At 35.4% G+C, this 17853-nt stretch overlaps 1 protein-coding gene and 1 pseudogene across 1 annotated transcript in view; one reads left to right on the forward strand and one right to left on the reverse strand.

Moving 5' to 3' along the window:
- ARMC1 (armadillo repeat containing 1) overlaps nt 1-17853 on the forward strand; it is a 41279-nt gene that overhangs the window by 9502 nt on the left and 13924 nt on the right. Inside the window, exons 3-4 of the mRNA XM_076005264.1 lie at nt 1371-1462; nt 15699-15888. Of these exons, the coding sequence (XP_075861379.1) occupies nt 1371-1462; nt 15699-15888 (282 nt within the window). The remainder of the gene's footprint in view (nt 1-1370; nt 1463-15698; nt 15889-17853) is intronic.
- Nucleotides 6584-6678, reverse strand: LOC142872237 (uncharacterized; annotated as a pseudogene).

Raw genomic sequence — 17853 nt, forward strand, 5'->3', positions numbered from 1 at the left:
GTGTGGAAGTTCCCAATCTGGTTGAAGAACAGGTGGGTTATTTTTATAATTCTCTTTTTATTGTCACCATTGGCTTATTATTAGTATACCCTTTTGCCTTTATTTAGTGGTAATTCTAGGTTTTACAATATGCATTTTTATCTTGTCACAGTCGACCTTTAAATGGATCACATACTTCATGTATAGTGTAAGAATCATACAAGAGTATAGTTCCATTTCTTCCTCCTATCCTTTGTGCCATTATTGTCATACATTTTACTTCTACATGTGTTTAAAAACCTACAGTATATATTTATTTTGCTTTAAACAGTTATTTTTTAAAGAGATTAAAATTTTAAAAATGTTATATTTACTTCATTTTTATAATTTATGGTGTTCTTCATTCCTTAATATAGATTCAAATTTCTACTAGTGTCATTTATTTTTCCTGCCTGAAGAACTTCCTTCAGCATTTCTTGTAATAAAGTTTTGCTAGTGATTTTTTTCCCCTGGTACTTTAACAGATTCACTGCATTGTCTTCTGGCCTGTACATTTCTTTCTTTTTTATTTTTTTGAGACCGAGTCTCTGTCACCCTGACTAGAGTACAGTGGTGTCATTGTAGCTCACTGCAACCTCAAACTCCTGGGCTCAAGCGATCCTCTTGCCTCAGCCTCCGGAGTAGCTGGGACTACAGGCACACACCACCATGCCCAGCTAATTTTTTCTATATATGTTTGGTTGTCCAATTAATTTCTTTCTATTTTTAGTAGAGACGGGGTCTCGCTCTTGCTCAGGCTGGTTTCGAACTACTGACCTTGAGCGATCTACCCCCGCCTCGGCCTCCCAGAGTACTAGGATTACAGGCGTGAGCCACCGGGCCGGTCCATCTCTTGTTTTTCAATTAAAAAAAAAATACATTTTGAAGGTGAATTGTCGTAAAACCAGGAGGATCAGTTCATTCCATAAAGGTAGTTATATGCTTTCTCCCTCTTAGCAATTTATTTTAATTAATGTATGAAATTTCTTTAGGGAAATGACTGCTACTGGGACTGCTCCCTGAAATTAATAAATGGCATATAGTTCCTTGTATCCTTGTCAAGATGAAGTGGTGAAAATAAAACCAGAACAACCCAACTTTGACTTTGCAGATAAATGAGGAACCTTCATTTCAAAGAGCAGATTCAGCTACTTCAGCTAAGAGGATTATTTCTTCCCTAAGGAATTGCTCTGGTTATCACATTTAAAGGAGAGTTTCTACACACTTGAATGCCAGTTGAGTCTAAAAACAAAACCTGTTTTTCTCTCTTTTTCTTTTGCTGTAAGTTAGTGGTGGTTTTAATTTTGAGTAGTCGGGACAGGTGAATTAATCTATTACTGTTTCTGCTGTAGGCTCTTCGATACTTGGCAGAATGCCGTGCGAACAGAGAAAAGATGAAAGGAGAACTGGGTATGATGTTGAGCTTGCAAAATGTTATACAGAAGTAAGTACAATAGATAATGTTTCCTAATGCAGTAGAAAAATGAATCTTATTAAATGTATACTGATTGTTAATATATAACTTTATTGAAATTTTAATTTGAATATAAAGGCCTACTTTTATAGGTTATATGTCCAAAAATGTTTTGATGATTAACCTTCTGATTATTCTTTTTTTTTTTTGAGACAGAGTCTCACTCTGTTGCCAAGGCTAGAGTGCCATGGCGTCAACCTAGCTCACAGCAACCTCAAACTCCTGGCTCAAGCAATCCTACTGCCTCAGCCTCCTGAGTAGCTGGGACTACAGGCATGTGCCACCATGCCCAGCTAATTTTTTCTATATGTTTTTAGTTGGCCTTTTTTTTTTGAGACAGGGTCTCACTTTGTTGCCCAGGCTAGAGTGAGTGCCGTACGTCAGCCTAGCTCACAGCAACCTCAAACTCCTGGGCTCAAGCAATCCTTCTGCCTCAGCCTCCCAAGTAGCTGGGACTACAGGCATGTGCCACCATGCCCAGCTAATTTTTTCTATATATATTAGTTGGCCAATTAATTTCTTTCTATTTACAGTAGAGACGGTGTCTCGCTCTTGCTCAGGCTGGTTTCAAACTCCTGACCTCGAGCAATCCTCCCACCTTGGCCTCCCAGAGTGCTAGGATTACAGGCGTGAGCCACTGCTCCTGGCCTGATTTCTTTCTATTTCTTTAGTAGACACAGGGTCTTGCTCTTGCTCAGGCTGGTTTCGAATTCCTGACCTCAAATGATCCACCTGCCTTGGCTTCCCAGAGTGCCAGAATTACAAGCATGAGCCACCACGTCCAGCACTTCTGATAATTCTTAAACATTGACATCAATAGTCTTACAAAAATGTCAGATTTTTGGTGGGCGGGGATAAAATAATAAAAAAAAGATCATATTTGGTTAAAATGTTGGCAAATAATGTGCAGGTACTTAATAATTTTTTTGGCTGGGCGGGATAAAATAATAAAAAAAAGATCAGATTTTGTTTAAAATGTTGGCAAATAATGTGCAGGTACTTAAGAATAATTTTTTTGGCTGGGCATCATGGCTCATGCCTATAATCCCAGTAACTTGGGAGGCTGAGGTAGGAGGATCACTTGAGTCCAGAAGTTTGAGACCAGCCTGGCAACACAATGAGATCTCATCTCTACAGATAAAAGTATAAAAACTAGCCAGGCATGGTGGCATGTGTCTGTAATCCCTGCTACTTGGAGGCTCACTTGAGCCCAGGAACTCAAGTTTATAGTGAGCTATGATTGGACCACTGAACTCCAGCCCAGTGACAGAACAAGACCTTATCACTAAAAAAAAAAGAAAAGAGGACATTCTACATTGTTATGAAGTTTTGTAAAGTATATATAAATTGATTTTGTTAGCAGAGCAGCACAGGTGACTGATCAGATTTGACAATATGCACTATTATAGTATGGTACAAAGTTCTTTTAATATTTCATCCTGGTTTTACTCAAAGGAACCCTCTTCTTCAGGGTCATGGCAATTAAAAGGACTTTTGATGAGATTTTCATGAGCTTCATTGAGAGGTTTCTTGGAAACTTCAAACCATTGCATTAGATTTTTAACAAATGGCTGGTTTTTAATTGTACCTTTCATTTTACTGAGATCTTCATATTCATTATCGCATTTTGTTATTTATAACTTTTTGAGGTAGATTTGACAAATAATAGCTTTGTTTTATGGATGAGGAAAATATAGAGAGGCCAAGTCACTTATTTCAAGTCCTTCAGCTCCGTTACCTTTGGGACTGTTGGGTTTTGCTCCTTAGACCTTGCTGATTTCCTTGGAGATGGCTAGAAATTGAAGATTAAGTGTTTTGACATTTCTACTGTGTCTGGAAGCAAAAAGACTATACTTTCTGAAGTGTCATGTAAGTTTATTTTGTATCTTGATATTATATGGACATGACTGCCTTTAAAACTTTAAGTAATTAATTGATTTAATTTAGAACTTATGTTGCCATTTCTATGGCTTTAATAATCACAAAAGTCTTTCTATAATTTTCAAACATTATGAGTTAAATTCTATCCAGGGAGAATCATCTAAACTGACTTCCAAGGTAGTATGTATTTTTTCTTAGTGTTCTTGACTTGTGAGTAAATATTTTAAAAATTTTATTAATCTTATTTTTTAAGAGATTACTCAAATATTTGTTTTCATGCAGTTCTATGGTACCTTGGTCTTTGATAATGGCAAGATAGAAACTGAAGGTTTTTTATTATTATTATTATTCAGGTGACAGGAATAAATAATGGAAAATATAGACCAGCATCAGTTGTGTTAGTCAACTGCCTATGTTTGGGATCAATTACATTAATAGCAACAAATTTGGATTCTTGTTCTGACTTGAGACAGATAACCTCGTTGACCCTCCTTTTCCTTATTGATAAGGAAACAACTGTAGTTGGATTGAGAATCCAGTGGGATAATATTTGTAGAAATGCTTTGTAAATTCTAAAGTGTTATTTAAAATATAAGGTTGCATTATTCTTGTTCCTAGGTATGCTTTAATGTCCTATAGTTAATTATTGTTTATGACCACTTAACTGGCATATTCTGTTGGAAACGATGAATGGTTTAAGTATAATATAGATGCTTCTGTAGGGCTAGTTACATGATAAAAGATGTGTGTTCCTTTAATACCTATAGTTATTGAAGTTGAAAAATAAGTGGTAAAAAGAAAAAGATGGAAATTAGATTAAAATAATGTTGAAATATTAAATATACCTTGTATTTGAAGTATATTCAAAATTTAGAGTAAGTTTCAAAAATTTAGAGTACTTCAAAAATTTAGAGTAAGTTTTATAGATTTAACCTATAGAATAATTTCTTAAGTTGGTTGGCTTAAGGATGTGGTTATGTGTGTGTGTGTGTATGTATGTATGTATATATATATGTAAGTGAGAGATACATTTGTAAAATAGTAGGGAGACTGCTTATATCTTTGTAAGAGAAGTGGTGTGTCAATTCAGGTCATTATCTTGGCATGTCATCTGAGAAGATTCTGAGATGAAATTAGAAATGGAAGAGGTTTATTGTGGGACAAGGTCTATAAAAATAAAGGTGATGAGGCAGGATTGGGCAGGGAAAGTCTTTACACTAAATGCAAATCTGACATTTGTGGAGGAAGAAAGTCTCAGATTGCAATGCAAATTTGACAGCCAACCCAGTGGGGAGCTCCAATCAAAGATTGCCATTTGAGGAATGCTGTATTGAGCAGAAATAGCCAGGGTCCTAGTGATCATACTTCTCAGTCATTGGTTGGGAGTTGTCTGGAAAGAGTGTCCCCATGGATTTGTGATGGATCCCAAAGCTGCCATAGCCAGAGGCTGAGGACAAGTTCTTTCTTGAAGATCCAAGCACTGTATCTCCCTGGCTGCTGCAAATGGCTTATCTTTTAAATTCAAATAGAGTCTATTTTTTAGAATGATATAGTGATTGTTTTGCTCACTCTTATAATGTTAAAACAGTTGTACATTCTTGCATACTCCATTATAATTTGGTTCTATCCTCCTTAAAAGTAGAGATCTGATATAATTTTTATATGCATTTTGCAGCCCATTTGGCTGCTGGAGATCTCAGATATGCAAGTTACCTTTCAAACTTTATAAAAATTGCCCCTGTTTGCCAAAATAGCCATCTTAGAAGTTTATTAGTGTACAGTTGTGTGCTGTATTGTGCTATTTTGGTCAACAATGGACCGCATACACCACAATGGTCCCCTAAGATTATAATACCATATTTTTACTTTACCTTTTCTATGTTTAGATACACAAACACCATTGTGTTACAATTGCCTGCAGTATTCAGTACAGTACATGCTGTACAGGTTTGTAGCCTAGGAGCAGTCGTCTATGGCCTAGGTGTTTAGTAGGCTGTACCATTCAGGTTTGTGTAAGTACACTCCATGATGCTCACACAATGAGGAAATCGCCTGATGATGCATTTTTAAGAATGTATTCATGTCTTTAAGTGACACATGTCAGTATTGGAATGTTAACTTAGTGTAGTCATCAGAGTCTTAATAGAACTATGTGTTTTGGCTTGCAAACATCAAGACTACAAAGTGTTAGAGTCAGGTTTTGGTTCGGCAGGTTTAATATTGTGTTGTGAGCTACTTCAGAGCTTTGGCATGATTTTCCTTTTTTAAGAAATTTGACTGCTCTGGTATTTTTAAAGGTTGAACATTTCTAATCCGAAATATGAAATGCTGTACAATCTGGAACTTTTGAGCACTGACATGATTCTTAAAGGAAATGCTCATTGGAACATTTTGGATTTGGGGTTTTTGAATTAGGGATTCTTAAATGATATGCTTCTGTAAATATTACAAAATCCAAAATAATCTGAAACACCTCTGGTTTTAAATATTTCAGATAAGGGATGTTCAACTTGTAATTCTTCCACTACATGTTTCTTTTGAGTACCCCTATTAAAATTTTTTAAAAGATCAAAATGAAAAGTTTTTATCCTTATAAAGAGCAGAATGAGTTTTATATCTATATAACTAATGTGACACTACAAACATCTATTCTTTAGACCTTATTTTGCATCTTGAAATCTGTGTTACCAGATCCAGATGACTGATTTATGATTTATCACTACTGTCCTAGCTTATGAACTAATTGGCATCTCATTGTTATATAATCACTTTGGTAAACTATAGCAGAAGAGATCTATATTATATACCATAGTTATTTTCTTTGTTTTTAAATTAATTAATTTATTTAAAAATATATTAGAGGCAGGATCTCATTAAGGTTGCCCTGGGTGTTCTTGAACTCCTGGGCTCAAGTAATCCTCCTGCCTCTCAGCCTCCTAAGTAGCTAGGATTACAGGCAAAAGCCACTGTGCCTGGCTTATTTATTTGTTTCCTTTTAGAGATGGGGTTTCACTCTGTCGCTCAGGCTGGAGTGCTGTGGCACAATGATAGCTCACTGCAGTTCAAACTCTTTTTTTTTTTTTTCTGGAATGAGCCTGGGGATTTTTTTTTTTTTTCCAGTTCAAACTCTTGAGCTCAAGCAATCCTCCTGAGTAGCTGGGACTACAGGTGTAAGCAGCCATGCCCAGCTAATTTTTTTTTTTAATATTTAAAAAGTTTTTAACCGTATGTATGTTGTACAGGTCCAAGAGCATCTTCCATCCTTGTCAAAGGGAGTGCTAACCTTCTCTCCTTTCATACAACACCCAGCTAATTTTTAAAAAAAGGTTTTTGAGAAACAGAGTCTCACTGTATTGCCTAGGTTGATCTTGAACGCCTGCCTTAGTTTCTTTATGTGGCTACCCCATGATAGCCAGCCAGTCAGGATGGGTTTAGAAGCAAATTTTCAGGTCAGTGTCTCTCTGTTTAGGAGTACTGAGTTTGGAAGCAATTCATTTCTGCTCCAGAAAGAACCAGAGAATAAAGAAAATCTGTTGTGAAGGGATGCTACCTTACTAAGTGAAGAGAGCCTGGCAGGGATCAGAAACCAAGAAGCAGAACTAGTTAGGGTAAAATGTCATTCCTCACTTGGGAAGCAGAGAAGAATATTTTTTAAAATAGAGAAAATTCTGTGTATTAAATTTTTGTCTTGTAATCACCATATTATGCGTTGTTAGAGAATTTTGCTGATTTTTAACATGTTCAACTATAGGTTTTACTTGTGTTGAGGTCATACTGACAATTGGTTTGATTTCATTTCCTTTCAGTTTTTAATTATGAAAAGAATTTTAAGTTCTGTCATTCAGAATAATGAATATAAATATAAAAATAAATATAATTTCATTTCAATATATTTTCATTTCAATGTCTTCCATAGAAACTTATTATTAGAGATTAGAACCCACATTGTATTTTTAGACCTAGATCCTTTTGTGAAGAAAATTTTCAAAATGTCAACTTAGATATTTAGAATATCTAAATCTAGTTTAAGACATTTGTTAATTGGTATTGACAGAGTGATACTTCTGATAAATGATGCATTTTCTAAAGCCCTTGTGAATATCTAACATGAGGTATACTATAAATAAAGGTCACTTTAATAAATTGTGACATCTCAACTTTAAAATATCTCATCTGAGGAACTTTCTACAATTCTGGATTTTGAAACAGTGCCATTATAAATGGTGATTATACTTCTTGCTAAAATCTTTGTGTATGAAAAGTATATGTTTAACTTATTTATGCTTTTTCTGTTCTTTAATTTTTAAAAATTTTATATTAAAATAATATCTGACCTACAGAAAAGTTGTAAAAACTATGTTTTTACAACTTTTTTACTACTACAAAGACTCCCCATATACCCTTACACCTAGGTTCTCCAATTTTAACATTTTACTATATTTAGTGTATCATTTTCTCTATATACATATTGTTATTTGGTACATATATATTCATGATTCATATATTCATTGGGAAATATGTCCTTTAGGATTAAAAAAGTGTCCTTTGTCATTCTTAATACTTGGATTTGGGGCTGGAATTTTACTTTGATGTCAGTATACAAGCCCTGATCTCGTTGTTTCTATTTGTCTGATTTGCCTTTGCCCCTTCCTTAATTTCTGAATCACTTTGTTTAAATTGTGTTTTGTTTTGTGAGCCAAGTTGAAAATCCTTTTCTTTTAATTAGTGAACTAAGTCCATTTCTATTTGTCAACATAAGTGATAAATTTCATCTTAACTCATATTGTTACATGTATATTATTTTGTAGTTGCCATGTTTCTTTATGTGATGATTTCTTCTTTTATTTGAAAATTTCTTTTGATATGTAGAAAGAGTTGTCTTATTGTCTTAGTGATTGCCTTTGTACTTTTTAAAAAATGTCATAAATTGCCTATTTTCTTATTTGGCCTTTCACTATCTCACTTGTTAGTTTTTTTTTTCACTTGTTAGTTTTTTTTTTTTGAGACAGAGTCTCACTTTGTTGCCCAGGCTAGAGTGAGTGCCGTGGCATCAGCCTAGCTCACAGCAACCTCAAACTCCTGGGCTCAAGCGATCCTCCTGCCTCAGCCTCCCAAGTAGCTGGGACTACAGGCATGCGCCACCATGCCCGGCTAATTTTTTCTATATATATATATTAGTTGGCCAATTAATTTTTTCTATTTATAGTAGAGATGGGGTCTCACTCTTGCTCAGGCTGGTTTTGAACTCCTGACCTCGAGCAATCCGCCCGCCTCTGCCTCCCAGAGTGCTAGGATTACAGGCGTGAGCCACCGCGCCCGGCCTACTTGTTAGTTTTTAATGGTATCTTTTGACTTCTATCTATAATTTTATGTGTTCAATAGTCATTGAGCTTTTTCTGCTTTCCTCTCTTCCTCTCCCATCTCCTTTCTTTTTTTAAGTTGCACTATTTCTTTCTTGTCAAAACATTTATATATTCTTTTATTCTCTTTCCCACCTTTGTTCGGGTCTTGGATCTACAGTTAAATACATAAAATACTCATTATTAGTTCTTTTGCTGAAGTTTTGTTAGTCGTTTCTTGATCTGTTGAAGCTCATTCTCTACTAAATTGCTCAGGAAAAGCTCAAGAATTTGACTGTCTTCATGTTTAAAACTTTTCCTGTAACCTTGATATTTGAAGGACAACCTGATTGGATCCTTGGTTTACCACCTATTTTCTTGAGATTCTTGAAAATGCTTCTCCATTTTTGCCTTGATTTTTTTTTTTTTTATGTGTTTTGGAGACCTTTGATGATATCCTACCTTATTTTAATGAAAGATCGAGATGGTAGTAGTAGTTTATTTAGCAGTATATCAGGAGTACTCTTCCATATAACTGTTTTCCTGCTATATCATTCATATATATACATATATATATATATATATATATTTTTTTTTTTTTTTTTTGAGACAGAGTCTTACTCTGCTGCCTGGGCTAGAGTGCCATGGCGTTAGCCTAGCTCACAGCAATCTCAAACTCCTGGGCTCAAGCAATGCTTCTGCCTCAGCCTCCCGAGTAGCTGGCACTACAGGCATGTGCCACCATGCCTGGCTAGTTTTTCTATATATTTTTAGTTGGGCAATTGACTTCTTTCAATTTTTTTAGTAGAGACAGGGTCTCGCTCTTGCTCAGGCTGGTTTCAAACTCCTGACCTCGAATGATCCTCCCACCTAGGAGGCCTACCAGAGTGCTAGGATTATAGGCGTGAGCCACCACGACCGGCCTATCATTCTTAATGGCTCTACCTCCTTTGCTTTTTTGTTTTTCAGTGTCTTTTTTGTAATTACTTAGAAGTTGGCAAATCATCTTCTGTGGAAAGCCAGATAGTAAATATTTTAGGCTTAGGCCTTTAGGTGGGACAAGTAATGTTTGTTGTTATACTTAAGGGCAGCTGCCGGAAAGCACAGGTTTCAAGCAGTGGAAGTCAGCGTTCCAAAGCGTACAAGTTTGGGTCATTTATGTAGACAATGTTTAGGGAAGCTCATCATCTTTCTATATAAGGCTTAAAGCATAATTACAACACTCTGAGTAGTCAAGGTGGTCTTTTTCTTTTAGGAAAGGTATATTTAACATTCCACACTGAAGATGTTAATAGTCATGGGGTCTTTTAGCACACCATGGTCTGAGTTGGGTACAAGACAATAAAGGAGGCAGTTAATCTATTACAAAGATCAGCGATTGGAAGAGGAGAGATCTGGTTTTTCCTAGTCATTTACAGAGCAAGAACAATGAGGAAAAGAGTTAATCTATAGTCTAATCAGAATTGCAAGTATGCTAAGGGTCTCCAGGGCCAGGGCTTGACTTCTCACTTGGCTTAGTAAATTTAGAGAGTTCTTAAATTTTAATTTCCTTTGCAAGGGGGGGAACTTCAGAGAAAGACCTTCCCTGTATTTGCTGCTCCCAGTTTGAAGTCCAAAGCAGCATATTTTGGGGTATTTTTTTTCTGAAACTCACCATGATACTTCATATAGTATCCAGATCAAGAAGTAACTTACTTTGTAATTTGGTTTTGCTTATATACTTTTATACATTTTGTTTTGCCTAAGTCAAAATTGTATTTTCTCTTAGATGAGGTCTGGGTCTATAAGGTATTCTCTCAACTGTTTCATAGGGAAATATGGTAAAATAAGAGAATATATTTAGTCTTTGTTTCCATAGTTCTTGCTACCGTACCCAGCTTTTTTTTTTTATTTGTTTCAATTTTATTTTAAATTTTTTTTAGGGAGTGTCATTTCTTTTGGATCACACCTGAGTTTATGTTAATGAAGTGACTTAGGGTAGGGACCCTTAGATAGCCTCTAGATAGAGCTAGTCACTTGAAAGAGGAAGTGATTAGAGGTTTGAAACTTTTAGCTTCACTCATCAGTTTCAGGAAGGGGTAAAGATGGAGATTTAACTCTATAAATAAACTCTTGAACAGTGGGATTTGGTGAGCTTCTGAGTTGGTGAACTGGGAGGGTGGCAGGCCTAGATAGAGCATGGAAGTTCTATACACCCCTTATGTGCCTCTCATACCTTGCCTTATGGATCTCTTCCATCTGGTTGTTCCTGTGTTATATTTTTTATACTAAACCAATAAACAGAATAAACTGTCTTACTGAGTTCTGTGAGCTATTCTAGCAAATTGTTGAACCTGAAAGGGGAGGTTGCAGGAGCCCCCTACATGAGTTGGACAGAAATTTGGGTAACTTGGAGATCTAGTACTTGCAACTGGCATCTAAAGTGAAGATAGTCTTGTTGAGTTGAGCCCTTAAACCTGCGAAGTCTGACTCCAATTCCAAGTAGTCAGTCACAGAAATGAATTAAATTGGAGGACACCCAATTAAATTGTACAGAGAATCAGAGAGTGGTTGTTGGTTTTGTAAAACACCTCAGAAAGGTAGCAATAAAATTGGTCCTATAAGGTATACCAGAAGAACATACAAGCATATCTTGTTTTATTATGCTTTGCTCTATTGTACTTTGCAGGTATTGCATTTTTTACCATTTGAAGGTTTGTGGCAATTCTGCATCCAGCAAATCTATTGGCACCATTTTTTTTCAATGACTTGTGTATACTTTGTGTCTCTGTTACATTTTGGTAATTCTCAACAATATTTCAAACTTTTAAAAACCATTATTACATCTGTTATGGTGACCAGTAATCTTTGATGTTACTATCGTAATTTTTTGGGAGCACCATGAATGGCACCCATGAAAGATGGTGAACTTAATTGATAAATGTGCATATTCTGTCTGTTCCATTAATCAGCCATTTCCTGTCTCTTTCTTTCCTACTGCCTCCCTATTTCTTGAGACCCAACAGAAATGAAATTAGGCCAATTAGTAACCCTACAGTGACCTCTAAGTGTTCCAGTGAAAGGAAGAGTCACACATCTCTCACTTTAAATGAAAAGCTGGACATGATGAAGCAGTAAGAAAGACATATCAAACACCAGGATAGGCCAAAAAGCTAGGCCTGTGTGCCAGTCAGGCAAGTTGTAAATGCAAAGGAAAAGTTCTTAAAGGAAATTAAAAGTGCTACCCCAGTTAACACATGAATGATAAGAAGCAAAACAACCTTATTGCTAATAGGAAGAAAGTGTTAGTGGTCTAGACAGAAGATCAAACCAGTTACAATATTCCCGTAAGCCAAAGCCTAATCCAGAGCTAGACCCTAACTCCTTTCAATTCTATGACATCTGAGAGAGATAAGGAAACTTCAGAAGAAAAGTTTGAAGCGATAAGAGGTTGGTTCACAAAGTTGAAGGAAAGGAGAAGTCAATGCCTGGCTTTAAAGGACAGCTTGACTCTCCTATTAGGAGGTAATGCACCTAGTGACTTAGTTGAAGCCAATGCACTTACCATTCTGAAAATCCTAGGGCCGTTGAGAATGCTGCTAAATTTCGTCTGCCTGTGCTTCTTGGGGAACAACAAAGCCTGGATGACAGCACCTCTGTTTACAAGATGGTTTACTAAATATTTTAAGCCCACTGTTGAGAAACACAGCTCAGAAAAAAGATTCCTTTCAAAAGATCACTGCTCGGCCGGGCGCAGTGGCTCACGCCTGTAGTCCTAGCTCTCTGGGAGGCCGAGGTGGGCGGATTGCTCGAGTTCAGGAGTTCGAAACCAGCCTGAGCAAGAGCGAGACCCCGTCTCTACTATAAATGGAAAGAAATTAATTGGCCAACTAAAAATATATACAAAAAATTAGCCGGGCATGGTGGCGCATGCCTGTAGTCCCAGCTACTCGGGAGACTGAGGCAGGAGGATCGCTTGAGCCCAGGAGTTTGAGGTTGCTGTGAGCTAGGCTGATGCCACGGCACTCACTCTAGCCTGGGCAACAAAGCAAGACTCTGTCTCAAAAAAAAAAAAAAAAGATCACTGCTCATTGGCAATGGACTTGGTCACTCAAGAGGTCTGTTGGAGATGTACAAGAAGACTAATGTGTGTTCATGCTTACTAACACAACATCCATTTTGCAGCCCATGGATGAAGGAATAATTTCAAGTTTCAAGTCATCTTATTTAAGAAATTCATTTTGTAAGACGATATAGTTGCTATAGAAGGTACTTCCTCTGATGGATCTGGGCCACATAAACTGAGAAGCTTCTATAAAGGATTTACTATTCTAGATGTCATGAAGAACATTTGTGATTCATAGGAGGAGATCATAATATCCACATTAACAGGAGTTTGGAAGAAGTTGATTCCACCCTTCATGAATGACTTTGAGGGATTCAGGACTTCAGTGCAAGAAGTTCCTACAGATGTGGTTGAGCAAGAGAACGAGGATTAGAAGTGGAGCCTGAAGATGTGACTGAATTATGTGACTATAATTATTAATTCAATGATAAAACTGGAATGGATGAGAAGTTGATTTTTAAGCATGGGCAAAGAAAGCTGTTTCTTGAAATAGAATCTGTTTCTGGTGAAGATGCTGTGAACATTGTTGAAATGACAACAAGGGATTTAGAATATTATTAATAAATTTAGTTGATAGAACAATAGCAGGGTTTGAGAAATTGACTCCAATTTTGAAAGAAGTTCTGCATTGATAAGATGATATTAATCAACATCACATGCTACAGAGAAATCTTTCGTGAAAAGAATTGATCGATGTGGCAAACCTTATTTATTGTCTTATCTTAAGAAATTTCCATAGCCACTCCAGCCTTCAGCTACCTAACCTATGTTGAGGTTGATAAAAAATGAATGGTTTGTGTGGGGACGTGATAATTCACCAAAGTTAATTTGGAAAACTGTTTACTTGCATTTTTCCTATGAAACAGTCTCTAACTTTACATTCTCAAAGGGGTTTAGGTACATTAGAAAGGGGTTAGTAACCCTAATTGGCTAAGAATTAAATTACTGTTATAGTTCTTATTCTGCAGAAGAGGAAGCTAATTTGGTAGCTTTGGTATTACAGTATTTTAATATTTTTTGTTACTGTTGGTTCATTAGGAAGCATATAGAGAAGTTTTGAAATAGTATATAATAAGACAGTCATTATTTGCATCTTCTATTATGTGTTATGATGATTCTCTTTGTAATTTAGACAAACAGTTAAAAACTATTGATGATGAAAGGGGTAACAAAAACATAATGTCTTTTTTCCCCTTGAATTGATGAGTTCCTGTAATCATTATATCCTCATACTTGTTATAACTTGTGTTTGGCTAATATTTAAAATATCTGAGAACTACAGTGGCCTTTTCAGTAAATGTAAAACAGCTATCAAGAAAAATGTTGATACATCCCCTAAAAAAATCAGTCTTTTCGATAACTTCATGTAACACAGAGCTAAAATTATTCAAAGTAACTTACCGCCGTGGCCCAGAAAAGCACCTGATATAGTAAATTAAGTACTTGGAAAACTGTCAGATTATTACCCCTGGAATTAAAACTAAGCCACAGCATGTACAGTCTGAATATCAGAAATGGAAGTATTCCTACTCATTCAATAAATAAATAGCTTATAATACTTTTTGTTAGGTTCTGTGGAAGGTACAAAGAGAATACATCCCTATTCTTAAAGAGTTTATATATTTGTGAAAGAAATAGAAAACTAAGATCAATAGTATAAGTACAAACATAGTACTTTGAATGCAGTGTGAGAAATGGGTTGTTGGGTGAAGGCTTCATAAAGAAGGTAGTGGTCAACTTGGCCCTTTAAGGGTGACAATAAGAGTTAGAAAGCCTATGGTCTTGGTGAATGAAGCTCTTATTGCTGAGGAAAGACATGAGCAAGGTTTTAAGCGTGGAAAGCATTCTAAAGTAAGAACAGCAAAGAATATATAAAAATGCTTGGTCATTATAGGAGATGGCCAAGTGTCATAGTGAACCCAAAGAATAATAGAAGGCCACAATGTGCTAATGTAGACAGCCAAATGGGTTTTTAGGCTTTCATTTTAAGGCCTTGAATGTAAAGAGTTTGAACTTAATTAAGCCTATTTGTAGGTGGAATGAGGATTCTTTTCCTATGTGTACTTACTGTTGGTTCTGTACTTACTGTTGGTAATTTGTTGAACAATTAGATCTCTGTTGCCTAATATGGTAGCCACTCACCACATGGGAAAGTTTAAATTAGTTCAAAGTAAATAAAATTTATTTCTATAGTTGCACTTGCCACATTTCAAGTGCTCAATAGCCACATATGAGTGGAGAGTGCAGATACAGAACATTTCCATCATTGCAGAAAGATTTATTGGACAGCATGGCACTAGATGTTGATGCGAAGAGCTATAGTAGGATTTAATTTTAAGAATGAAAACTTTTGAGTTCTTGTTTTATGATATATACATGGCTTTGTGATGTGTAAGAAATGTAAATTAAGAAATAATCAGTTTGATCATATTAAGAAATCTCCTTGACATTAGCTGATAATATGAATGATTCTTTTCTAATTTGTTTTCTCCTTTTGGATTTTTGTATGTTTTCTTGAAGGTCAGGGTACTTTGAAATTGAGAGTTGAATATTAATGATAATCTAGGAGCATCTTAAACCTGAACTTGCTAGTTGATTTTCTGTTTAATTAAAGATTTTTATTAAATGGACTTTTATACTTCTATAATGAGGGGTTTTAAATCTCAGTGAGCCACAGGTTTAAAATGAAATTAGAAGACTACTATAGACTAGATGCCTTTTCTATATTATTGATTATTCTAGAATTTTCTGGTATTGCTTTTAAATTGAATAAGGCATCAGAAAGAAAGGAAAAAAGGCTCCACAAAGATGAGAAATAAAATTGCAGAATAAGTTGAAGTGACAAGACTGATTCATAAATTTATATGTGTTTCTTTTCAAGGACTACAACTCCAGGAGAAACAAAACTTCTGGCCTCTGAAATCTATGATATTCTTCAGTCCTCCAGTATGGCAGATGGTGATAGTTTCAATGAAATGAATTCACGTCGAAGGAAAGCTCAGTTTTTTCTAGGAACTACAAATAAACGTGCCAAAACAGTGGTTTTGCATATAGATGGTCTTGATGACACGGTAAGAGTTTTATAAACATATGGCTCATATGATGGGAAAGAGATACCATGTCAACTAAGTAGCTTCTTCAGTGTCATCCCTAATAGTCAATAAGTCCCAATATCAATATTTAATACTGATAATGAGGGTTAATTTGTGCTAAAGAAGTCAATCAGAGGGCATATCAATAACAATTTAGAATATTTATGCCCCTACTAGTAGAGCTATAAGATATTAATTTATGATGTAAAATCTGACAGAACTGTCCAGAGAAATAGACAAACCCACAGTTAGAGCTAGAGATTCTAACACAACTCTCTCAATTAATAGAACAAGTATACAGAAAATCAGTAAGGATATAGAAGACTTCAATAATGCTGTCAACCAATTTAATCTATTAATATTCATAGAACACTCTATTCAACAACAGAATATTTATTCTTTTCATGTGCATATGAGACATTTACCAAGATATATCATATTGTGGGCCATAAAACAAGTATATATTTTTTAAATTTTTTATTTTTTCATTTATGGGGGTACAAATATTGTTAGGGTTACATATATTGCCCCTGCCATTCCTCCCCATGCCCTTCCTAAAACAAGTATTAATAAATTTAGAAGGGTTGAAACTGTACAAAATATCTTCTGTGAGCACAATGAAAGCAAATTAGAAATCAATAATAGATATAGATATATGGAAAATCCCCTCCAAATTTGGGAAAATAAATAACATATTCCTAAAATAATACATGAATAAATGACTAAATTAAAAGAGAAATTATTCCAAGGCAGTCAGGAATAAAAAAATAAAAAAGGAGAGAAATTAGAAAGCATTTTGAACTGAATAAAAATGAAAGTATAACATCAAAATTTGTGGGAAGCAGTTAAACAGTGTTTAAAGGAGAAATTCATTAGTACCAGATGCCTAAATGTTTTTATACAAAAGAGAAAATGTGTCACTTCAGTGACTTAAACTTCTGTCTTAAGAAACTAGAAAAAGAAGAGCAAATTAAAGCCAAAACAGGCAAAAGAGAAGAAACAAAAAAAGCAAAAATCAGTGAAATGAAAAACAATAGAGAAAAACCAAGGAAATCAAAAGCTGGTCTATGACATGATCAATAAAATTGGTAAACCTCTAGCCAAACTGACCAAAAGAATTCACAAATTATTATCAGAAATGAGAGAGAAGACACTACTACAAATCCTACAGACATTAAAAGGATAATAAGTAGCCAGGTGTGATGGTGCACACCTGTAATCCCAGCACTTTGGGAGGCTGAGAGACAGGAGGATCACTTAAGCCTAGGAGTTCTGGTCATAGTGAGCTGTGATCATGCCACTATACTCCAGCCTAGGCAACAGAACAAGATCCTGTGTCTTAAAATTAAAAAAAAAAAAAAAAGGATAATTGAATATTTTAAATAATTTTATGCCAATAAATTTGACAATGTAGATTAAACAGGAAAAATTCTTAAAAGACAGATTACTAAAGCTCTCTCAAGAAGAAATAGATACCTGATTAGCTCTATAGCTATTAAAGAAATTGGATTTGTAGTAAAAAACCTTGTCATAAGGAAGACTTCATGCCCAGATGAAAACTTGTCCAATGTCTATAAATAATTGTTTTTTAAATTTTATCTTGTCTGTATTTTTAATTGTTTTAATCTTGGAGAGTAAGTCTGGTGCCTGTTATTCTATCTTTACTGGAATTGGAAGTTTCTCTGAAGTTATCTTGAGCAAATGTTAAGTTACATAACTTACCTACTTAAAGGTGGCAACTGGTAGATTACCATTTATCTCTTTGGGTTTTTCAGAGACAAGTTCTTGCTCTGTCACCCAGGCTAGAGAGAGCCAGGTGTCACTGCAATCTCAAACTCCTGGGCTCATGCAGTCTTCCTGCCTCAGCCTCCCAAGTAGCTGGGACTACAGGCATATGCCACCATGTCCAGCTAATGTTTTAATTTTTTGTAGAGAAGGGGCCTT

This window comes from Microcebus murinus, chromosome 7 (assembly GCF_040939455.1).
Source record: "Microcebus murinus isolate Inina chromosome 7, M.murinus_Inina_mat1.0, whole genome shotgun sequence".
NCBI classification, from domain to species: domain Eukaryota; kingdom Metazoa; phylum Chordata; class Mammalia; order Primates; family Cheirogaleidae; genus Microcebus; species Microcebus murinus.